Source organism: Urocitellus parryii, chromosome 13 (assembly GCF_045843805.1).
Source record: "Urocitellus parryii isolate mUroPar1 chromosome 13, mUroPar1.hap1, whole genome shotgun sequence".
Taxonomy (NCBI): Eukaryota; Metazoa; Chordata; class Mammalia; order Rodentia; family Sciuridae; genus Urocitellus; species Urocitellus parryii.
The window spans coordinates 49906932-49932340 of NC_135543.1; the positions used below are offsets into that span (position 1 = coordinate 49906932).

Genomic DNA, 25409 nt, shown 5'->3' on the forward strand with positions numbered 1-25409 from the left:
CGCTAAGTTGCTGAGGCTGGCTTTTTCTATTTTATGGAATAATTTGAGGAGTATTGGTATTAGTTCTTCTTTGAAGGTCTTGTAGAATTCAGCTGTGAATCTGTCTGGTCCTGGGCTTTTCTTGGTTGGTAGGTTTTTATTCTAGGTACGTGTATGAAGACATGAATGGTGTGACTCTACCTTATGTTCAACCAGAGAAGTGAAATATTGTGCTCCACAGGTATACTGTGAATTGATATGCATTTTGCTGTCATGTATAACAATTTAGAACAAATTAATTAATCAATTAATTAAAATTTTTAGTTTTCTTTACTGAGAAATAGGTTGGAGAGAAAAGACTTTGCATACTAAGAGGCATGAGTCTATGCATCTACCATGCTCCCATCTAAGAGAATGAGCTAGTGGGAGAAATATGCATTTTGAGTGATCGCAGAGTGGAATGAAAGGGTCCCCGTGTCCTCCCTCCCTCCCTGGGCTGTGTGCATGTGTGTAATAATGTTATAATCCATACAGGGCTATGTGAGCACCTCCCATCCCAAGTAAGACCTGGGGAGAGAGAGATCCAAGCTTTGCAGAGAACGCGCCTCGCCTCTTACAGAAAATGGTATGGTGTGTGCCTATGCGGTGCAGGGTGTGTAGGCAGAAAGCCTGAAGCTGCCCCCTTCTCAACCCAAAGGACAGCAGGAGAGCATTGGAAAGAAACCCCTTCTCTCAAGAGAGGTGCAGGACTAGCTGAGAAGAGACTGAGAGAGCAGAGGTAGCCTCCCAGTCATGATGAAGGAAGATAGTCTGCAGATGCTGCATGGCAAAACCATAGCTGGGATAGAAAGAAGTTCATCGTGAAAGACCCAGCAAGATGAGTAACACCTGCGGAGGGTAGCGACCCATCAAAGGCTCAATGTCTCATCTATTGAAATACAGGCACTTGCATAAGCTCTCTGGCATTTATATTTCTAGATAAAAGTGGAATGAAGAGTCACTGGATTTGGGTTGGGTGTATGTGGATTCCTCAATTGAGTGGCTAAAAAACATGAATGTTGAGTAGTCATTGATATGACTGAGTTCACCTAGAAATATTAAACTTTCGGTGATTAGGCAGTCATAGAAGCTCAGGGAAGAAATTGAATTCAATTATAGAAAAATAAAGTACAGTTTTGCATATTTGAATTTATGACTGTAAAATCCATCCCCCTCAAGTCAAGAGTATTTCCCACCTACCACATTTCCCCGAAGTTTCCCACTGATTTCTCTCCAATGCAGGCTCTCTCAGACAGCCACCCCTGTCAGCTGTCTTTGATTTAGAGGCCAGGTGCTCCAGGGGACTTGGAAGATGTCAGGTTGTTAGTTATTATTGTAATAACTGTTCGGTTAAATAAAAGCTCTATGAATTTGTATATTGAAAAGTTTCAGATAGTTCCTATTTATTTTAGCTTTTTATCTTTTGCAGTAAAAGCTTTCTATTTAATTATTAATTTGACTGTTATTCCTGGCAAATCTTGGCTATAAATAAATATTTTCAAAACATTATTTACAAACCACTAAGGGCTTTTTTTCCTAGTGGGTAGAGTTATTATATAGGAGATTGTTGATTCTGTAAGTAGTGCTTAATCATAAATAAATATGTAAACTAAATTTAAATGATTTTGTTTTCATGAGTTTGAGAGGCCTGGGAGCAAAGAATACAGTTTAGGCAAAACTTGTGATGTCTTATTTGCAATTAGGTAACCCAAGAAATTATGTTATTTGCTAATTATAATTGTATTACTCAGCTTCCGGTCTCTATAACAAATACCCAGATAAACAGCTCATAAAGAGAATAGGGTCATTTTGGTTCACAATTTTGGAGGTTCCAGTAAAACCAAGGTTTCCCTGAAGCGGGAAAATTTCTTCATCAATATTGTTTGCGGCTATCTAACTATTATTATTCTTCCCATGTTTATTTTTCCTGTTTTTTAGGATTGTCTTGCCTCATTTAAGGTGTAGAACTTTCCAAAGTTATTGAATCAATTTTCTAATTCTAATAGTATTTCTGTTGCAATATTAAAAAAAAAAAAAGACTGTAGCAATAGCCAGGTGTGGTGGTGTAGGCCTGTAATCTCAGTGACTTGAGAGGGATTGAGGCAGGAGGGTTGCAAGTTCAAGGGCAGCTTTAGCAATTTAGTGAGGCTCAAAATAACTTAGTGAGACCCTGTTTCAAAATTTAAAAAACAATATTAAAAAGGCTGAGGATATAACTTAGTGGTAAAGCACCCCTGGGTTAAATCCTGCCCTCCAAAAAAAGAAGAAGTAAAGGGGGGTGGGTGGAGAGAGAGGGGGAGAAAGAAACTGTAGCATCATTTCCTGTCTCAGAGTTTTCAGACTTCCATCTTGCCTTCTAAATTTCAGACTTGCTGGACCCCTCTGCAGACATATTCCTTGAAACTTGTATTATTCCCCGTTTCTGTCTCTGTTTGTCTGTCTTTTTATCTATCTATCATCTATCTACCTATCATCTAACTACCTAGATATCTCTGGTTCTGTTTTTCTGGAGAACTTTGAATGATTGACATAGACTTTGGTACTGAGAATGGCTCTAGAAGAACTTATTGTAAGGATGAATTTCCTGGATTGGTTATCTAATATTAGTTGTAATGACTATTTCCAGTAGTTAAGAGTTCATTAGTTGCTAGTCTATGGCATGACATGGCCGAAGAAATATGCAAAATATTAAATCCTAACCAAACAGTTTTAAGAGGCAAAGTACTGGGTGAACATGTATTTGAAATCTTAGAACTTTTTTTTTTTTTTGTCAAACAAAGAAGTGTAATCAGACTGGCTGTGTCATGGTTAATTTTTCTGTGTCAACTGTATCACAGGGTGCCCAGGTATTTGGCTAAACATTGTTTTGGGGTGTATCCCAAAGTCACATCTCCAGTGACTTACCTCCTCCAGTCATACCCTACCTGTCTATAGTTACCATTCAGTTAACTCACCAGTTAATTAATCCATGGAATAGGTTATAATCTAACTCAATCAAGAGCTATACTGCCCCTGATAATTTTTGCATTGTCTCATCATAACACTGACTTATGGATTTTGAACTTGCTAGCTCCTACAATTATGTGAACTGATTTATTTAAAAATGTGTGTGTGTGTGTGTGTGTGTGTGTGTGTGTGTGTATCATGAGTTATATGGTAAAAGAATATTTTTTTTTTCCCATTGAGTTAACATTATCTTTAAAATATTGACAATTTTTAAAGAAGACATAATCTGAAGGGAGTAAAAGTAGTTGATATGTATATTTTACAGGCAGTTTGGTCATTTCCAAAAAATGCAAATTCATTTCCAAAAATGAAATTCTGGGGCTTTTGAAGATGATTTGGGTTTGTATCTGTCAGAGCTAGTTCTTAGAACCTAAAAAGAACTGTCCTATAAAAAAAATCTAGGCCTAGGATGGCCAATAAACTTCATTGATCTGAGACAACTTTGATGGGTTTCACATGTCTGAAATGCTGTATTGATAAGGGCTATGACTTTGAGTTTGGGCTGAGGAGGGAAGAGTGCCATGATTAATCACCTATGTCTGCCCAGGGACAGTGAGAAAAACGTATGATATATGAGTCAGGCACTTATTAGTGTCTGAAATTCTCTGGTTAATTCACACGTTTATTTGTGTAATTTCTGCCACCCTACCTCTAGGATGTAAGCTCCTTGAGAGCACAGGCCTGTCTCTTCTCTTTATGGATCCATCTTCAGAATCTAGGACAGTGTCTAGGTTTATAAAATATTCAAAATTATCAAAAGTATTTATACATAAATATAAAAAAATATGTGTTGAATATATTTTCTATTCTTGATCTACTTCTGTTGATTTTAATGCCTTTTAAATAAGAGATGATACTTTAAAAGCTCTATTTCTGGGGATGGCTCTCTGAATCTTAATCTTTTTTCTGGGGATGGCTATCTGAATCTTTTGGTTAAGTGAGATAAAATATATATGAAATCACAGTGTCCAATACATTTTAAGGTACTCAGTAAATGACGTTTGAATCTGAAATCTGCAATGTTGCTACCATTCTCTTTACTTGGAGAGAATCAATCATTAAGCACCTGTTATATTCCAAATCCTTTAGTCAATGCCTGGCTTACATATATAAAGTTTTTATTTAGGGGGATCAGAGGAAAAAACTAATGTTGCAATTTAACACAATAAATGCTTTAATATGACTATGTTTATGGTGGTCCCAGAGAGGGTCCCATTGCAGGAATAGTGAACTTTATTAAAGTTACAGGGAATCAGTTCTCAGGGAAGTTTTCAAAGAAGACTGGATATTGGAGGAGAGCCTGCTGATAATAGTACTTGAAAAAGCAAAGAGATATGGAACTAAGAGCTGGGTTTATGGAATTCTAGTAAATTGAGGAAACCTAGTTAATAGGGTGGGATGAAGGGAGTCCCTTGGTTGAGATGAGTAAGGGTTAGATCCATGCTGTTCATTATGACAGCCTCTGGCCCCATAAGGCTGACGAATGCATGAAATGTGACCAGTTTGAATTGAGATGTGCTGTACATGTAAGGTACATATTGGATTTTGAAGAGTTAATGGTTAAAAATACAAATTATCTCATTACATTACATACATATATTTGGTTTCTGTGTAGATGGAAAATGAAAGTTGCCTAGGCTACCATGTGGAACTAGGCTCTGTGGATAAAGGCCCTGACTTTTTCACAGTAGCAGATCAACTTCAAGGGAAATTCTTCTTGCCAGGGTTATAGTGGTAGGAATGAGGTTGGTGGTGGGAGTCCAAGTTTCATCCGTGTTTGTTATCTATGCTTTTCCTGTAATTCACATACCAGGGGAAGGTGAGAAATAAGATTAGTATTCTCTTCCATCCTGACCTCCCCTTTTGTTTCCAGGTTGGGTATTTTTTTTAATTTTAAAAGTATATTTATTTATAAGCCAGATGTGGTGGCATATACCTGTAATCCCAGCGGCTCTGGAGGCTGAGACAGGAGGATAGCAAATTCTGAGCCAGCCTCAGCGAAAGTGAGGTGCTAAGCAACTCAGTGAGACCCTATCTCTAAATAAAAGACAAAATAGTGCTGAGAATGTGGCTTGGTGATTGAGTGCCCCTGAGTTCAATCTCCGGTATCCCCCCTCAAAAAAAGTAAATGTATAGTATTTTCATTATTTTAAAAACTAGTATATTATACATAATAGTAAGGTTCACTTTGACATATTTCTAAGTGCATATAACATAGTTTTTAAATTTTAATCCCCAGTACAGGATGGGTATTTCTTCATGTGTTCTGCTGCTGAGTTAAATATTCTGGTCCTGAATGGGTCTGAGAAACAGCAATTCATTTTCAGCTGCTACAACATAACTGTTCACGGGGCCTCAGGTTGCAGGAGCCAGTTGCTTGTGATTTTAAGGTGAGGGAATCTGCTGTTCAACAGGGGTTGGCCTTGTTCCTCTTGTCCTCATTGTGCTTGTGTAATTGAAAGGAATTAGGTTTTAGGAAACAATTTTTTTCCCCAGTCTGTTGGCTCCTTTGATTCAACTACTGCCAACAAATAATTAGGCTGGGTTTCATGGATAATCCATATTCATGGCCATGTGGCATATATTTAATGATTACATGCAAGCTTCAAGGAATGTCATGACTTTAAAAAATGCAATTGTTTTATTAATTCTTCTTAACTTATTAATCTATAAATTATTCCTCTGTAACAATGTGTTATTGCTTTACCCAGTTTTTTTTGAGCAGGCTATGGATACATTTAATAGGTGAGAATAAAACTTTTTATTATGGTTTAACATCATGTTCACAAATCTTGTTTATAGCTTGATAATTTTTTACTCATGGGTATACTCATACAGTTCCCAAAGGCTAACTCCTGACCATACCTGGTCAATATCTCTGATCCAAAGGTACTCACTGTACTTCTGTTATTGCAGGTCATTAACGGCATAAATTTTAACCACTTTGTAGATTTCTATCTAGGAAACTGCACGTTTTTATTTCAAAGTGGTGTGGCTCTCTCTTTTTTGCAGTACTGGGGGTTAAGTGAACTCAGGACTTTGCATGTGCTAGGTAAGTGCTCTCTCATCAAGATACATGCCCATCCCTTTTTATTTACTTAATTTACTTTTGAAACAGGGTCTTGTTAAATTACCTAGGCTGGCCTTGAACTTGTGATCCTCCTGCCTCTGTCTCTTGAATAGCTGGGATTACAGGCATGCTTCACCACACCTGGCATGGTATAGCTTTCAGGAGAGTTGTTACCAGTTATGAAATCTTTAGTGTATGTGTTCATGCCCTCTAAGACTCTGGGGGTAAATCTAAGAGAAATCAAGTTGCAGGTAGATAGACATACATTTTAATTTAATTGTTCAACCACTGGGAAGAATCTTCTGTATGCTCTGAGAGCAAGATAACTGAGGATGACTGTGTGCATGCATGTGTGCAGTATGCTATTAGTAATATAAAAATATAGCTGTTCCTTTATTGCCTATTATGGAATGGAAAGAGAATGGCCTAGGTGAAACCTGTGTTAGGAGAGTGAATTTTGCAGGCCAAGTGATATAGCTTTTAGGAAAGTTGTTACTAGTTACTATTTGTAAGCACAGTGACTTAAAAACAAAAACAAAAATAACAATTTGCAAAGCTACTGTACCTCCTATTCATGCCTAGTGTATTAGGTAACAGCACACTATCTATCTTTGTGAGTGAAAAATACTTACTCCTGAACCTGCCTCCTTTAATGGGGATGTTTACTAGAGGTTTCAAAAGATATATTATGGTGGTTGTAAGCATCTCCAGGTATTTTTAGGTGGTAATGGACAAGGAGAGAGGAGCAGACTTATACAGTTCAATGCACAACATACAAAAATGCATTTCAATTTTGGTTATTTTGATTATGAACTTTTTGATGAAAAAGAGTTTTTACAAGTCTTATGTTGTTAACTGACAAATACTTGCTGATCTTTTTATTTTGTCTTGGCTTCAGATGTGGAGAGTTCTATTGATGACAGTTGTATATACAGTGCTAGAATGTTGCCTTCAAAGTACTGGTTGCTTTATATGTAGCTATACATAATATTACTGTTTACATAAGTCTGGGCTTCTTAGCTCAAAAGATATTTGTTTCACATTTTTTTGGGGTGGGGTTACTGTTAAGTAACTTTTGCCAAGCAAAAGGTAGAATTATTCCAGCTTTAAAATAGGTGTTTATATCTAGAGGAGGGACATTTGAGGAGGAAAGACAGATGGTCCTGCCTTTAAAAAGAGGCTGATTTTTTTTTTTTCAGAGCTGAGGATTGAACTCAGGGTCTCACATATACTAGACAAATTCTCTACCACTGAGCTATATCCCAATCCATGAGACTGATTTTTTGAGTGGAGTCTTTACTGAATTGAGAACCTGTGTCTCCAGGTACTATTCCTCCTGAAACAGCTTGTGGTCTCCTTTTGTTTTCTGTCCATTACTCTGAGTCATATAGTTTTACCTTTTTATTTATGTAGCAAAACATTTGCCTTCTTGGGACTGCCTTATTTACTAGATGTCTTTCCTGTGACCCTCCAGGAAATGGCTGTCATACACTGTTGCTCTAGAGTACGTAAAACACTTAGCTCTACATGCATCACTCAGTCTTCATGCCAACAATCAGCTCCTGCAGTAGTTTGTTGTCTTAACACACTAGTAAAGCATCCGAAGATAGCAGAACACTTAAAAAGTATTCAAGTTAGCAATTAGCCTAATGCATTATACCCTATATCCACTGATGTTCAGCATGTCTATTTTTTTTTAAGTTTAAAGATGAAAAGTGATGGCAAAACGGAAGTTGAGAATGTAGGTATAAAATAGAAGCTTTGCCTACACACTTGGGTGGAAACAGACTCTCCATTATTTATGATGAGCTTTCTAGAAGCCAGACAGAGTGCATTAAAGGGCCCCTGAGTACTTCCCAGTATCTCCTGGGAAGTATTTTTCAGCCTCTCTTGGGAATTATTTGCACCTTTCTTTGGAGAGGGAGGTTGGTTTCTTAGATGGAACAAAGTACCACAAACTAGGTGGTTTACAACAACAGAAATTTTATTACAGTTTTGAAGTTTAGAATTCTAAAATCAAGCTGTTGAGCCATGTTCCCTCTGAAACCTGTAGGAAAGGGATCTTTCCTTTCCTTTTCCAATTTCTGGTAGCCTCAGACATTCTTTGGTTTGTAAAAGTATAAACTCCAATCTTCACATAATCTTCTTTTTGTGCATTTCTATGTTTATGTCTCAATTTCTTCTTTTCATAAGACCAGTTACACTGGATCAGGTTCACTTTAGTGACCTCACCTTAACTTGACTACATCTGAAAAGACCCTGTTTCTAAAACTTTCATTAAAAGATGTACTTTGTGGAGGTGAGGGGGTCTCCAGTCCTTGGTCCTGCAAAACATGACATGAATTGGATCATACAGGAGCCAAATTTGAATAAACCACAAGCTAGATAATCCACCTCTAAATAATGTAGAATAAACTAGATTTCCAAGATCCAGTTCAACCTCATTCAGAACAAATTTGATTCAACACATTCAATTAATCTTATCAGTAATGACTTACACACAAGATGATTCAATATATACCTTGGAAATGGCCGTCCTGGATGGCTGAGATGCTTGATGCTCTCTCTCCTGTGTTTTTTTTTTTTTTATTCAGACCTGGTTTTGCTAAGCTTGCTCCCTTAAGTGTGGGTCCACTTGTTTCTCTTTCTCTTTCTTCCCACCTGGTTTGCTTTTAGCTTTTCTTCCAAGCACAGGTGAAATGTCAGCATGATAAGACAAATAGCTCAGCAAAAAGCAAAATAAACTGTCACAAAGAGGAAGTTTAGCGTTATTAGACATGTAATAAAAAAAAACTATACATTAGACATATATTCGAAAATAAATCTGTAATTTTTTTATTCTGAAAATATTCATTTAAAAACTTTAAGAAAAAAATGAACAAACTTACAAAGAAAATAAACACAATCTGGGTACCCCTCCATAATTCCAACACTAACAATGACCATTTTACTATTTTGGTATAGTATATAGGTCCTTCCAGATGCATAGGTATAAATTTTTTGTTTTTACAGAATTGATATTGTATTATACATGTGGGTTTATAACCTGCTTTCTCTCTCTCTCTCTCTTTTAATATCTTTATTTTTGTTTATTTATTTTTTTGTGGTGCTGAGGTTCAAACCCAGTGCCTCACATATACAAGGCAATCGCTCTGCCACTGAGCCACAATCCCAGCCCCACTTTCTCTCTTTTTAATGAAACATATAAGAATCTTCTTATGTCATTAAAGATTTTTCTACAGCATCATCTCATTTCACCTTTCTATAGTAGAAATTATGATCCTTTGTAGGGGTGTATTAAAAGGAATTTGATGGATTCCTTCTTACGTGACATTTTAAGGTTGTATTCAGTATTTTTATTAAAATCAATGGTGCCAGTTAATCTTTGGACAAATCCACACTTGCTTATTTGCTCAGCATACATTCATAGAAATAAAATCAGTAAGTTAAATTTATGCATAATTGACAAACTGCTTTCTGGACAAGTTGGATCAATACATTTTCTGCCAGCAGTGCTTGAGGGCATGTGTCCTAGAATGTTTAAAAGTACAACATAGTAAAATATAACAAACCGATTTGTTAGATTTTTAAAATGATGATTTTTGTGTTTACCTAGCATGCATGAGACCCTGGGTTCAATACCCAGCACCATCAGAAGAAAAAAATGATATTTTAATTTATACTTGTGTGACCAAAGGAATAAACATAGGCACATAAATATAAAAAAACCCCCACATTGTTATGTAATTTCCAGTGAAAAAATATGATACTGGCACAACTGCCTATCCACTTGGGGAAAAAAAATATGCTCTTGAAGATTTTTTTTTGCAATTTTGTTGGCCATTCATGTTTCTAACTACCAACTTTACATTTATGTAATTATATTTTCTTTATGGATAAATGTTTTTCATATTTTGAAGTCCTTATTTTTATTATTAATTAATTTTTAAAATGATGCCTACATTTTCCCAATGCTTTCATGGATGTTGTTTAACTTCTTTGGATATTTTCTTTTCTTTTCTTTCTTCTTTTTGAGATAGGATCTGTCTATGTTACCAAGGCTGGCCTCCAACTCCTGCCCTCATAATACTCCTGCCTCAGCTTCTTGAGTAGCTGGAACTACAGGTGTGCATCCCTATGGTTGTAGATTTTAACAAAGAGAAATTAAAAATATTTAGTCAATTTATTATTCTCTTCCTTTATGATTTTATTTTAATTACCAGTCTTAAAATTTCCTTCACAATTGTAAAATTATGTGTATATACTTTTAAAGCATTTTTTGTGATTTTCTTTTACATTTTATTCTTTAACCCCTTTGGATATATTTGATGCAATGCAATTTTTCTCTTTTTCCAAATGAAGTCACTTTCCTCAGTATTCTACTCTTCCAATTGGAAGTGGAATACTAATGTTAATTTCTTCATATTTATATACTTTGATCTACTTATTCCTTTGATCTATTATTTAACCAGCACCACGCTGTTTAAATTGCTGAAACTTTATCACATTTTAAAATTCCTGTGAGTGCAATCTCATTTACTACTTACCACTTTTAAAATGGTCTTGGAAATGATACTTACATATAAGTTTTTTTTATCGTAAAATGTCAGGAAAAAAGTGAGAACAATTGGGCAAACTATTGCCTTGTAAGTGATGTTTGGTTAATCAAGTGCTTAAAAAAAAAAGATAACTTCTTCTCCCCTTGTAAATAGTGATAATTCTGTAGCTCTAAAAGGGAGGACATCAGAGAGAAGACTGAGTTTGGGAATAGTCAGCCATGGGTTTGAAACCTGACTTTGTCATTTGTTGGCTGTGGGTTGTGGGTCAGTTACTTCACTTTTAAGAGACCTGGTTTAGTCATCAGTAAAAATAGGGATAATAGGAGCTGGGTGTGTCTCAATGATACAGAACTTGCCTTGCAAGTGCTGGGTTCTATCCCAAGCAACACACACAGTAATGATAATCATGTTTTGTCTTACAGGGCAATAAGAGGATTAAATGAAAAAATATTTGCTAACACAGAATATCACTGCTATCAAAGAAGGAGCTTAATAATGTTAATTTCCCTTCCCTTCTGCTGGTCTAGGATCTACTGTTGTAAAACAGTTTTTAATACACATCATCTCATTTGACTCACAAAAGTCTTGACTCACCAGCAATCATAGGACTTCTGTAGTATTGAATTACATGATGATTGAATAAGATATAGTGATCTTATAGTCGACGTTAAAAGATGAACTTTAAAATAGTGAATTTTTAAAAACTTAGACCCATCACTAAAACTTTAGCTACGTTCTTAAGTATGGGATCATTTTAAACAATGACTCGGGACAGCAATATTTCTAACCTTTTGAACAACTTAGTGTATGCAAATAAGAATATTCAGTATACTATTAATGCCTGTGTTTTTAGCAACATACCTATTCTTCAAAAAAAAAACTTAATAAATATGTGATATGTTTGTAGTTTTAACTTAGCCAGTTTCAGTGATGTTAATAGCAGTTGATTTCTATTACTTTAAACACATTTTTTTTTTAGTTGTGGATGGACACAATATCTATTTCTACTTATTTATTTTTATGTGGTGCTGAGGATCGAACCCAGGGCCTCACACATGTGAGGCAAGCACTCTACCACTGAGCTACAACCCCAGCCCTAAACAAAATTTTTAATTGGAAAATTAATAAGAAACTGATTTTCTTCTCAATTGTCTTAGATTAAGGCTAATATTAAACTAGTTATTTGTATCTATGACAACTCTAGAGAAAATAAATACTTAAGCCAGCATAACATACTATGGTCATAAAGATTCTCTGGAGTCATTAAAATTCGACTTTGAATTTGGATAAGAACAGTGTCTACAAAGAAGATTGTTGTGAGGGGAAAGAATCCTGTATACATTAACCAGGTATTGTTGTGTCTTTGCTGTTATTAACTAGGGAATAACAACATCATGCAGTCCCTTTGGAAGGAAAGATTTAAAATAGTTTAAAGCAACAATAATTAAAAATTTCATGCTGGGCTCCATGGCACAGGCTTGTAATCCAAGTGGCTCAGGAAGCTGAGGCAGGAGGAAGGTGAGTTCAAAGCCAGCTTCAGCAAAAGTGAGGTACTAAGCAATTCAATGAGATCCTGTCTCTAAATAAGAGAGAAAGTAGGGCTGGGGACGTGGCAAAGTGGTCGAGTGCCCCTGAGTTCAATCCCCAGTCCAAAAAAAAAAAAAAATCAAATAGTAAACTTATGCCAAGTATAATTGTATTCCATGCAGAGGATAGTTTTTTTTTCATGCCTATATATATTTGGGTAGAGAGAGAAAAGATTATTTAAAAAGTATTTGCATGGGCTGGGGGTGTAGCTCAGAGGTAGAGTACTTGTGTACCATGCGGAAATTGGGTTCTATCCCCAACACTGCAAAAAGAAAAATAAAATTATTTGTAGAATTATTACCATACAACGTTAGTAATAAAAATTATGGCAAAGTTTTTACAAAATTATTACAAATAGATATTTAGAACTGAATCTGAGCCTGCAGGGCAGATATCTGGGAGGTTGTCAACTCAGAGCAAAATCCTCTTTTGGTTTTCACATAAAACCTTGTGATTTATATACAGATCTGTCTTTCAACATTTTTCAGAAGCTATCTCAAAAAATCATTTAGGATATTGGGTTTCCTGGCTTCTCTCCAAGTTCTTCCTCCCGCATTTAAGTCTTCCTGAGCAGAGGATTTAGATTGAAGTAGAAAGCTTTCTTCTCCTAGATTTTTAAGAGATGTTTTGGAAATCTCAGGAAAATTTGGCACAGGCTTCACAGTGAAACTGGAGACTATATTTCTGGTTCTCAGTTAACTAATGTTCAGAGAATTAGGCCTTAGAAGAAGCATGGATAAGGGATATTTGAAATCAACCAAACTTACAGCAAAGGTTACATACTGGTTTGTGTTTTGGGGGAGTCTGATTTGTGTCTTAAAACAACTAGCAAAGTTTCTTGGCCCTGTGAATATGTAATTCTGTTCTTGAATTAAAGAGAAACACTTTGCTCATGTGGTTTAGAAAGGTTTCCTTTTCTGGTTGTTTTCAGAGTGTGTGAGGTACTACACTGTGAAGGTCAGAGAAGTCATGACACACTGTGGGTAAGCTCATCAGCTCCTTACTTCACAGTGAGTTCAGAAGAGCATGATGCAGGCAGTCCAGTAAGTGTGGTCATGATGTTCTGCTGCAGAACATTTGGGTTTCCCTACAGGTGTAATCAGTATGAAGTGAGTCATTAGTCATCACATTTTCTGGAAGAGTCAGAAGAGAAATAGTTTAGGGTGAAATTGAATACAATGTTATAATTCACTTTTGTCATTCATAGAAGAGGATGATGCTCTGCATCAAACTTGTTTACTATAGCCTGGTTCTTATGCTAAGAACTGACTAGTAAAGAACAGAATGAGACTGTATGGTTTTCCCATTCTTGATTTATTATTACAATGGGCATTGCAATAGGAATTACAATAGAAATGTGTGAGGATGCTTTGTGCAAACAAGTCCTTTCATATGGTTTTAAAAAATCTGATGGGGTAGGTTATGGAGACAGTGGTGGTAAAGGGTACTTTAGAGAGCTAAGTGGCCAGAAAAGGGATGTGATATGTGGAAACTATGAGTACCATGAGTTAAGTGGGCCAGAAAGAAGGTACTGGGAATTTCCTTACTTAGGGAACTGGGCACCCATTCACTGGTCTGCTTAAAGGCTCAAATGACTTAGTTGATATCACTGATTTGCAATATGGGGGCTAAAAGGGAGGAGCAGGAAGGTGATTTCCATGCAACAGAGGGAAATTAAATTTCCCAGGCAGAGATGGTTCAAAAAGCAGAGATTTGGCATAGAGGAGACAATACAAGTACTATAGTATTTGCTAATGTTGTGAAACCATCTGCAAATTCAAACTGTCAGTAAATATACCAAATATATTCCTCTGCTTCAATAAAAATATCTACTTCTTTGTGGGCTAAAGAGTTTACTGAATGGAGGTTTGAGTCAAGGTTCAAGGCTTGAGCATCAGAAAGGTAGATGTGCCAGGATTTTTTTTTTTTTTATCCAAAATGGTAGTGTTGACCATTTTGGTTAAAAAAAATATTTTCACCTCTGGACAATTGATGGGATGAAAAGGAGTTGATACATTAGAGACTTGAAATACAGGGACTTTCATGATTTCCAACAAATATTTCCATACAACCTGTTCCTGGAAGGTCAGGGTTTAGCCCCAGAGGTCTTGGGTCATTCTGCCTCCCGGAGGGCACAGGTGAGACCTTTCCACACTGAAGATTTCCCTGGTTCCTCTAATTTTTCCAACTCAACATTCCTTGTGGGAGAAACTTCACCAGTCAGGAAGTCTTGAAGGAGGGTGTGTGGGTGAGAAGTGGGGGTGTTGGAAAGAAAACTTGAAATTCCTTCGTGTTATCTGCAAATAGAAAGTTCTACTGTCCTCCCCAACCCTGCGCCCTGCCTTTTCAATTATATATAGGCGATCAGGAGGTTTCTCTCATGCTCTTAATCTCAGTTACCTTAGGAAGATCTAAAACTCCCCTTGGGAGAGAAACCGAGTAAGAACAAAATAGTATTAGAAGGCTCTTCCCCCTTGTTTTGCCCTTCCCCATTCTCCTAACTCCTTCCTTTCTTCTTTCTCCCAGAAAGGGCAGTTAGTGGAGAGGCCTTTGGATCCACAGCCCAGGCTCCGCCCTACACCTCCAGCCAGGCTTCCGTCTGTATTCGTAATTAACAGGTGTACCTGACCGGAGTTCCCTACCCTGTTCTCATTGGGACACCTCGTGCGTGTGTGCAGGGTGGCTCCCAGTCTCTCTAGCCTGGCGTCTCCGGCTGATGGGTGCCCTCCTCCTCGACGCTCAAGAGCCCAAGACACAAAGCCCTCCACTCTCCCGCCCCAGGCAGCCTTAACCCTCCCACTCTTGGGAGGAGGAGTTGGGGGAGGTAGTTTTGGTCTTTTGAGACTTCACTCTTCACCCAAAAGAAAGCAGAGAGGGCCCGCGATCTGGGATCAGGAGGGCTGCAGCCCAGGCTCCCGCAGTTCTCAGACCCCGCCCGCCAGCGCTCAGCTTCTAGTTCCTGCACTCTTTCCGCATTCTTGGCCTCTGCGGGACCCAAGGCCAGAACTGTCAAGATCAGGAGCAACTCCTCGCTAAACTCGCCTAGTTAGACACAGCCATTGGCAATGGGGGCAAGAATCGACGGGACGATCCTGCTGGGGGTTTCAATATCCTCAAGCAACTGTGGGGCGGGGCTGGTGAGTCTTTAGATTGAGCTGAGCAATAGATTATGGGTCTCCAAAGCTTGATTTTTCTGAGGCCAGTGATCAAGTCTCTCAAGTCCTCTACTTATACTTTTATTCCAGCAAATGGGCTCCCGGCTCTAGGCTTGTGATTTGGGGGTGCTGGGCCCCAAGTTCATATAAGAGTACCTCAACTGAGAGGAGTGCAAGAGGCCACAGCTTTTGTAAGCTAGAGAGACACTGTTCAGATCTTTCGGGGTCCTTGGAATCAGCATTTGAACCACCTCACCAAATTATTCTTGTTTGTGATTTTCCCCCTTTCATAGGCCGTGAAGTCAACAAACTCCCCACATGGTGGCTCCCTTTACTAAAGCTGAGTGAATTGCACAAGGAGTCTTGGAAATTTTCAAATATTTCTCCAGATTGAACTCATTTCGGAATTCGCGTGGGAGGAAAGAGTAAGGATTTTAATGGGGTTCACCTTTGACGTGAAGCAAGGCGGAAGACAGGAAAGCCACAGTAGGTAATAGATTTTGGGCGCTTTAGTAAGAAAGGCTTCTCTGCTTGATTATCCGGTGGTGTTCACCGCAGGCTCTTTTGTGTGGGAGCAGAGGCAGAACTGAATAGCGAACACACGCATGTAAACACTCCGATAGAAATCAGAGGACATGTGCAGCCAAGACAAAGAGATTCATCCCTATGTAGATATGTTTTAAGTTTTATTGAAGGCAGGAAGTCTAGAGCATAGCTAGGAAGAAACTGAGGAAGCAGGCAGTTTTGGTCCACTCCTGGCCAGGAATAAGTACAACTTTTATCTTCTTGAAGAAAGTATTAAATCTCAAATAAGAGCGGGAATGGCATTGAGAATGAGAAGCATTATGTTTTGGGAAAAGCATACAGAGCTAATACAGCTTATTTAAATGTTAGATTCAAATCATAGTAACAGGAAACACTCCCACTTAATTGTCAGACTCTAATTTTTGTGTTAGATCCAAATAATTAAAATGCACATTAATGTTATAGATGTGATTCCCTTTTAAAGGAAATAGACCCTAAATCTCTTACTGGAGTAAAAATTTATGAATCTTCTTGATTACAGGGACTTGGAAGTTCAGGGTGGATGTGCTCTCCCCTTATTGCTTTTCTTTTCATACGTCATTTTCAGTTAAAAAAAATTTAACCATTCCCAAGGGAGGGATTTCTATTAGAAATCCTCAGCAAGTGAACTTGTACTGGGAATCCTCCTGTTTTCCAGTCTGGCTGTATTTCCCCAAACAGAATTCAACTTGTAAAGTAAGTGTAAAAAACATTTCTCACCACCAAACTCTTAAAATTTCAATTCTTGTGGAAAACATGATGTCGCAGTTTCAATTTTTAAAATCAGTAAGAGCCACAGAAAGTGCGAAGGTGTACAAACAGGAAATCTAGAGATCCAGGACTGAGAACAGAATTCTCTTTACTGAATTCTAAGGCAGGGATGGAGATGGTTGTCAGCATTAGGACATTCATGAACATTGCAAGGGTGTTGTATCTGAACAGCAGAGTGATTTAGACAATGAATTGCTACATTAATAGCACCACTGCCAAGTCTTCAGATTGAGAGGCTCTGGTGAAAATTAAACTGGTGGCAATTTTCAACATTTGTAGCATCTGCGCCCAAACAGTTCAGCACCTAGAGTACGGACAGCTCCACAGGCCGGTTCCTGAAGCAGCCTTAGCTCTAATCAATCTACTGGTAGCCAGACTGTCAACCACAGCCAGACGCATTAGAAATTTACTGAAAATCCTCCAAGACTTCCCTTTAAAAACAAAACGACTTCCACATTTAATTGTCTATTTGAAAGGACATACGCAAGAAATTAGGAGATCTAAATTAAATTTATTAATAGGAGAGCTCGATGGTGCTTCATTCCAGAGATCAGAGCTCGCATTGGTAAGGCTTGATGAAAAAGTAAAAGAGAAACAGTAGGGATATAGTTAAAAACATAACTTTTACCCTCCTAGAAATTCTACGAATTCTTTACCTGTCCTTGAGAAATGGGTGAAATTGAAAACCATCAAAATAATTGGACTTCTTAAAAATTGGATTGTATGAGTGAAAGGTGTTTATGAGAAGTCGATGACTCCGGATCTTATCATCCTAGAGGACAGCACAGAATAGTTAATATGTTCCTTGAGGGACTGGGATGCTGACGTCTTTTTCTGATACTCGATCATTACGTGACTGAAAAAAAAAAAAGAGGAAGTCACTTCATGAATAAAAATCCGAGCGCAACAGTGCAACAAAATATTCTGTACTTAAAGGCAATAGGCAGACAGATGTTGACAAAGAGGGTTCTCCTAAAACCATGTTCGGGTAGATTTTTTGCTAACTGCATATATAAATACGAGCAGACGTCCGGTCACCTCTGTCACCACCCGCAGCAGCAGAAGAAGCCGCATCTTCAGACGCAGCCAGAGGGACCTCAGAGCAGAGAAGGAGCTGCCTGACTCTAGAAGCTGCCTGACCCGGCAGCCCGGCTGCGCGGCCGGCTCTCTCTTTTTCCTTCCTCCCCTTCTTTGACTTTTCCTCTTTTCTTCCTCTATCACTTGCTTTTTTTTCTCCCGGCGGACTTAAGCGCCACTCCGTTCCCCCTCCCTTAGGCTCGTCGCTTCCTCTTGATTATACATCTCTCCAAGTCACGCTCCCTCCTAGTTCTGAGTCTACAAACTTTTGAACGGAATACTAGCCTCAGCAAACAAGTCCTCCAGCTCCTCCTGCTGCTCCTGCTCATTCCTGCGGCTTCTCCTCAGACACCAACGCCAGACGGTGATGCCTTTCGGGTTGTGATTCCAGCTTAGAAACTTGAAGGAGCCCTTTGCCCGCCATCCTTTTTGGCAGCAAACCCTCTCATAGCAGCGGTAAGAGTTGAATAGGAAGGGGGGAAAAATCTCACCAAACCAAACGACTCACTTGACTGCTGATTTTTTTTTCTTTTTCCCGCCAGCACTGGCATCAGGGTACGAATTAGCTTTTCTTGTACCAGGTCTGTCTAGTTATCGGGAGCTGGGTGTATGCAAACATGTTTTCTTTCTAACTATAGCAATCGAGAAGTGGCAGGGCGCGCGCTGGCTGTCGCGCTAAGTGGTATTCAACGCAGGGAGCAGAAGCTGCGCTCCCTCCCCCTGCTCCTGGAGTTTCCTGGGGTTGCAGGGTAGAAGGCCAGGGGCGTTCTCACGGTTGTGTGTCCTCTTTTCCATCCTGCGCAGAATGACCATGTGTAGCGGAGCAAGGTTGGCCCTGCTGGTCTATGGGATAATAATGCACAGCAGCGTCTACTGCTCACCTGCCGCCGCCGGACTCCGGTTCCCTGGGATCAGGTAGGTGCTGGGCGCCTGTGTTGAGCTGGGGCTTCCCTTTGCCGGAACACTTTCTCACGGTCGCCCTCCTTCAGTTCCTCGGGTACAGGCTACTAAGCATTGCTCCCCGTACCCCCAGTTCTCTCTGTCAATCTTGGCTGGGCCCGGGGTCCTGGCCCTAGCTAATCCTCAGGGCCAGGCAGGCTCCACGACGGCTCGGCGCCCCTCCCCCAACTTTACGCATTCCTGGGACCCGGGTACAGCGAGTGAGCTTCCGAGTGTTGGAGAAACCTCCCTTCCTCCAACCTGGCCCGAGGGAGAGTGGGGGTGGGGGCAGGGCAAGGTCCCCAGCTGGGCTTCTTTTACCTATTCTTAGGACGAGTTCGGAGAGAACATGGGTTCCCACCGCTAGTCAGGGGGTTGAATGTGAAGCTCCCTCGGACTTTGCTTTGTTACAGGGCTTTCTGATTATTGGGGCGGGGTCTCTCTCTCCCCTCCGCCCTTCCTCTTCACCTCATTCGAATTCTTTCTCCTCAAGAGCTTTCTTTCAAGGGATCCATGTTCCAACTGCATTTTGTGTCCCAGACTGTCTTGGGGAGGGCAGTGTTGGCAGTTTATTATGGCTAAGAAAAAGCAACTTGAGAAAGGAACGAGAATGAGACTGCGAGGGAGGGGGAGAAACGGATGCAAAGAAGGAGGAAGAGAAAGCATGCAGGCAGACAGCCTTGCCTAGCCCAGGGTGGGGGAAACCTGGCTTTTTTTCTTAACCCCCGGTTTCTAATCGGATGGCACAGCCCGGGTTCCCCATCGCAGCCCCAGAGGACCCCCACCGATGTGCGGGATAGTGAAAACGCGTTGGGCAGCGCCGAGTCCCGGTGGCACTCCGGGCAGTGAGGACGGCAGCTCTTCCCAGCCGCGCCCAAAACGTTTGGCTCAGGGGGCGGCTGACCGTTGTTTTGGCGGTAGAGATGGGTTCTAGCTACAGTGTTAGGATTCCAGCCTCTAGGTACAGGGCAGGACAAAAGTGGTTAAAAAGACCTGGTTAGGGAGTACCAGGGCCAGGGCTAAGGCGCGTCGCCAAGAAAAGACGGGGTGTGGCGCGTGCTGAGGGATGTGCTTGCTTTGGTCTGGCCTCTCCAGGGATGGAGGAAAGGCAACCAGAGTAACAAGTAGGACTCCAGCCCTGACTAGGGAGAGCTGCTTGTCCTGGTCAAGTCTCTCCAGTGGCCCAAAGCGATGGGGCTTTGTGCTTTAACCCACCTCTTCTGCCCCATATCAAGGATGGAGGAGGTAGCCCAGGGAGACTGTGACGTCCCCAGGTACCCGCGATGTCGGTCCCCTGTTGACCTGTGCGCTGGTGTTGAGATGGGGTCCCTCCGCCCCGCCATCACTAACAGATTTAGCGTTAACTATTTATTTAGTGTACTTAAAAGCCTTCTTATTTCACCTCCAGCTATTTTCAAAGTTCCGTAAGCCTGGCACTTTCCCGGGGTGAGAGGCACCGGAGGGCGTGTACACAACACAGAAAGAGCCGCCACCAAACCGGCTAAGTTTAGGGGCATCTATTATTCATGTTCCTGCCAGATCCTTTCAGGCCCAAAATAGAAGCTGGAGGTTCTCCGTGACCTACATCCGTGCAGGGAAGGGCTCCCCTGGGCTCAGAGGCTCGGTTGGGGGTGGCTGCCAGAGTTAGCCGCCACACATACTCCCCCCCCCCCCCCCCACCTAGCCTCTCCATTCCGCTCTGGGCCTCTCCCCCTTTGGGTCTTCTCGTTGGTCAGTGTCTAATCTCCTAGAACTTTTTTCGTCCCTGAGTGTTTATACTTGGGGGAACCTCGGGTGCTGGGAGGGGGCAGTTCTTTCTAGTGGCCAAGTACGCATGATTAGCAGAGACGCCTCGGTTTCCCAGGGCTCCTGCAGGGCAACCCTTTTTCCAGCAGAGGGGTGGGCAAGCTTCCTCGCGGAGTAGGAATTCCGGTTGGATGTAGGACCCTCCTCCTTACCATTACCCCCACCCTGCCTGGGAAGAAAAGACAGATCTCTTTAGGGGACCTTTTGGAGGAAGGAAAATCAGTGCGGTCTCCCCTCTTTGGGTCCTCGCAGAGCAGGGAGGACTGGTAATGACCACTCTTTCTGGCTACCTCGCAGTCCTGAGGATGAGGCTTACGACGAGGACGGAAACTCGCTGCAGGACTTTTACGACTCGGACCCGCCCGGCGCAGGGAGCCCCGCCTCTGCGCTGCATGACGCCTACGCTCTCTACTATCCAGCGGAGAAGAGGTACGTCCCGCGCGGCCTCGGCGGCAGGCCCTGGACCACGAGCCCTAGGACCAAGGTGGTGGGTAGGGGTAGGGTGGTGGCCCACGGAGTATGTCCGTTTTCATCAAAGTCCTTAAGTCTCCCTTTGGCCTGGCCCGATCCCACGAGACCGAAGGGAAAATAGGAGCGGGAGGATCTGTGTGGACCTAAGGACCGCGTAGGGACCGAAAGGTCTGTGGCCCGAGGAACGTCAGTGAGCGCGGGCCTCCGTGGAGGGGAACGCAGACTCCTGATCTGCCACCTTCCCAGGTCAGAACTAATTCTAGATCCCAGCATTCACTTTCGGGAACTTCTTAAGAGAGTTAGTCTCAAGTTCCTTGTCTCTAGGCGTTTCCCGGTCATCCTCCTTGAATGCCGAGAGGCGCACGCGCCCAGCAATGGGGTCTTGGGCTGCCACGGTGGGGGCGCGAGGCAGTGACCTGGGGCACACATTTTGCCTCCCGTTAGAGATGTCGCCCAAGGGATCCTTAACAAGGCCTACCGCAAAGTGCTGGACCAGCTGTCTGCCAGGAAGTACCTGCAATCCCTGGTGACCAAGAGTGTGGGGTAAGAGTTGGTGAAAGAGTTAAACCGCGCGTAAGGGTGCGCGCGCCCGGGTGGGTGATTGCGGAACGCGCGCGGGGTGGGAGGGGCAGTTTCTACGTCTGTGCGTACAGGTGAGGCTCGGGGTGCGTCTGAGCCCTGCGGGGTGGGGGTACTCGCCGCCAGCAACAGGCAGAGGTTTTGAAGTGACATGTTAAATTTGACAGGAGAGGCGGAGACCAGGTGAGAGCGGAAAAGGGAAGGAAAACGGCGGATTTTGATCCGTTTTGAATGAAAAGAAAGAGAAACCAAACAAAACCCCCTAGTCATTCTAAACCTTTAAGGTTCTCGGGAGGATTTGCTATAATTTCCAATGAATCGCGACATTTTTCGGGGGGAGGGGCATTGTGTTTATTATAAATTCAAATCGAAGTAAACAAATCACTAAATTTGGACACTTAGGGAAACAGTTTTTGCTCACGCCAGACAAACCCAGAGCTTAGGGCTTGCGTGAAGCCTGTCTCAGCAGAAGGCAACATTTTAATAAAGCTCGCGGGGAAACAGATTACATTTTCGCAATGAATAATTCATGCGGTGAAAAATATTGCCTACAGCCTGTCGACTTATATTATTATCACGTTTTTCAACTTAGCGTGCGGAAGGAGAGGAGTGCTTGTATTTCACTAGGAAATGCGGGATCGATATAAACACCAGGGTAGCAGCCAACGTGGCATTTAGGGCCTTTTGGTTATTTTCTTTGTATATCGGGGATGAGAGGAACAGTTAGGAAAATCGAGCGCAATCGCCAAATCTTAAAAGGCAGCCTTTGGAGAGACTTAGATCACGGGCCATCTTCCCTGATCTCCTTGGGGGGGGGGGCACTATAGGAATTGGTGCCTGGAAATCCTGGGTGGTAGGGAGGGTCTGGGGGGCTTCCATCACAGCCCTTTCCAAAGCCGCTCCCTGGCAGAGAGGAAGGCGGCGCGGTGGCCAGTGCGAGCCCCGTGTTCCCCCCTGGAGACTCCCGCGTGGGGTGGGGCGCGTCTGCTCCCGCAGGTCTTGAATCTGTGTCTCCCGCCCGGTCACCCTTTTCCCAACCCCTTTCCTTGCAGTGGGAACCTGGGCGGCGGCGCGGAGGACTGGGAGCCGCTCTCCAAGCGCCACTCGGATGGAATCTTCACGGACAGCTACAGCCGCTACCGGAAACAAATGGCTGTCAAGAAATACTTGGCGGCCGTCCTGGGGAAAAGGTATAAACAAAGGGTTAAAAACAAAGGACGTCGAATAGCGTTTTTGTAGCGATGAGTTACTTCCTACCCTGTGTATACAACCCTGACACAGTGAAAAGTCGTTTTCCAAACTGACTGAAGTCATCGCTCCTGTGTTCTATCCAAACATGTATTTATGTATGAAGTAAAGCCATTAAATGAATATTTTGATAATAATATTGTTTTTCTTTTTACAAAGCACTAGAGAATGCACAGATATACTTTGTGGACCAATATATATTATAAATATATATATTAAGAATATATATATAAGTATAATAGAGAGCAACTCATACAAAGTGTGCACAAGGATTGAAAATTTGCCTGAGCTGTTTATGTTTTTATATAAAATAAATAGAAAAATAGACAATCATTGTTTTGAATATTACTCCTATTTTTGTAAACTGGAATTCAAAGGATAGTATTTTTATCCACGACAGGCCTGAAGATATTAATATTGACCATTTGCTACTGTACATAAACAATGATGCCCTGCTCCAGGGGGATTTTGAGGTAATGATTTGGAGAATTGCTGGAGGGCATTCTTTCCCAGTGAGTCTCTGGGGCAGGCTGCTTCAATCCCAGCCTAATATATTCAAGTGGGCACTGTCCCACTGGCTGGGTGGCAATTCCAATATTTTCGCTTTCTTTGATTCTACTTTTATGTGTATTTGTCTCTCTTCAGACTCTCAGCCCAGAAGGAAATTCTAATAAAACAACAGCTCAATCCAAATTGTGCTTCTCCCCAGAATTGATTCTCTTCCCTGGATGAAGAGTGAAGGGACTGTACAGAGAAGGGGAGCTTGGGTAGGAAGCTCTCTTTTCTGTACTTCCTGATTCACCAGGGAACCAAATATCCCAAGGCTAGGGCAATTGGAACAAAAATGAAGGAAATAGAGGTATATTGGAAGAGGCAGAGCATAAGGCAGTAGGAGGAGACCCTGGAGCGGGACTGGTGTGAGGCTCCCCAAGTCTGGGAAGCTGGGAGTGAGTCCAGTCCCACCACAGGTCCACTGCCTGCCTGATTTTTGGGTGCTGGGTATTGGAAATGGATGCAAAGTACAATGTGTTTTTCTCCAGTGCTGTCCATGCTTCTCATCTTGTGAAATGGCCAGGATTCTCCCCCCCTCTGAACCCAGCTCTGTAGAAGCCACCCTTTTCCTTTGTGGTTTTTCTGAAGACCCTTTCTTCCCACCCTCCTGCACTGTTTAAGTACTGTTTACCATTTTTTTCATTCACTTATCTTAAACTTGTGAATGCTTCTGTTTTTTTGTTGTTGTTTGATGCAAGCAGTTATTGTAAAGTTTAGGAACTCCTGTGTAGCTACCACTAAGTAATTATGGACTAAATATGAACATTTTGTTTCTTGTTTATTGAGTTTGTAGGTAAAATGTATTTTTCTACATTATGGCTTATTGCTTAGTAAAATTTATTTCATAAAACCAATCTTTGTCATAATAGAATGTGTAGTGTTCACATGTTGCTCAGTTTTACTAACTGATAAATCATTTAAACCTCATCTTTCTATGTATGAGTACTATCTTATATCTGTGGTCAAGAATGAGGTAAGCAAGCTCCCTAAACCACCCTTGTATCCTTTCTTGGCTAAAGAAAGCATGTCTGTTTCCTGTCAATTCCTTGAACATATAGAGTAATCTTTATAAACAAAAGAACCTTCACCCAGCAACCAGATCAAGCAGCAACAGATTAACCAGCCAGTCCATCTCCCAAATTTCAGGCAAAAATTTTTAGGAAAAAAAAAAATAAAAAAAATAAAAAAAAATTAAGCATTAGTTTTTAAAATTTAAAGGATCTTTCCTTTTCCTTTATGGATTTGATCAGTATGAAGTCAGACATCAAAGAAAACAATTGTATTTGCATTCCCAAGGCGGGATGGATGCTGCTAGGAGATCACATTGCAAACAGTGAAAACAGAGAGGCATTCTATCTATGCCTGAGTCCTGCGTGTAGGATCAATCTTTCTTGAATTCCGCAGTCTCCTCAGGCAATGTGACACGGGATGCAGTTTGCAGCTTTAGTGCCTTTCTTCGCCTTTTAAATCGCCACGAATCACAGATGGCTATTTAGTGGCCCTATAATGCTGCAACACATCAGCTTGCATTTTAGTCTTAATTATTTGTTTCTTGGATAATGGGCAGAGTTTTCTGTATTTGTGTCAGCTGTTAGTGGTGAAATAGGGCTCTAGTTAACCTTTTATTTATGAAGTCTAATTTAGTGTTCCCGTGGCTAGTTGCAAGCATTTTACAGTGATCACCCAGTTTAATCTTTTGTATACTTTTTAGAAATGCCAAGAGCCTTACTAAACTGGAGCAGATTTATGATATAGTGATAATTTAGGTAGATGTTAGTCTTGAAGCTCTTATTTTGTGTGCAACTGATTATCAAAACATCTTAACCAAGTATTATTACACACATGATATCTATAACTAGGACTTTGATAACTGTTATATAAAGTGTGTAAAATTTGTATGAATAAATTTTTGTAAACAATGCAACTTGGTCTAATGTTTGGAGAAAAAAGACATTCAGGAAATAACTACTTTAAAATCTTTTAAAGTATTCTATTTCTTTAGCAGTC

The 25409-nt window shown here is 41.1% G+C and overlaps 1 protein-coding gene across 2 annotated transcripts; it reads left to right on the top strand.

Annotated features, from left to right (window-relative positions):
- Positions 1-18612: 18612 nt before the first annotated feature.
- Adcyap1 (adenylate cyclase activating polypeptide 1) lies at positions 18613-24717 on the top strand. Of its 2 annotated transcripts, XM_026381592.1 has the most exons (5): positions 18613-18722; positions 20850-20981; positions 21468-21566; positions 22655-22794; positions 24698-24717. In XM_026381592.1, exons 1-5 carry the CDS (start codon positions 18613-18615, stop codon positions 24715-24717), a joined length of 501 nt encoding a protein of 166 aa, XP_026237377.1. The 2 variants fall into 2 exon arrangements, with proteins under 2 accessions (XP_026237377.1, XP_026237376.1); XM_026381591.1 differs by lacking the exon at positions 24698-24717 and having other exon boundaries at positions 22655-22841.
- Positions 24718-25409: the final 692 nt, after the last annotated feature.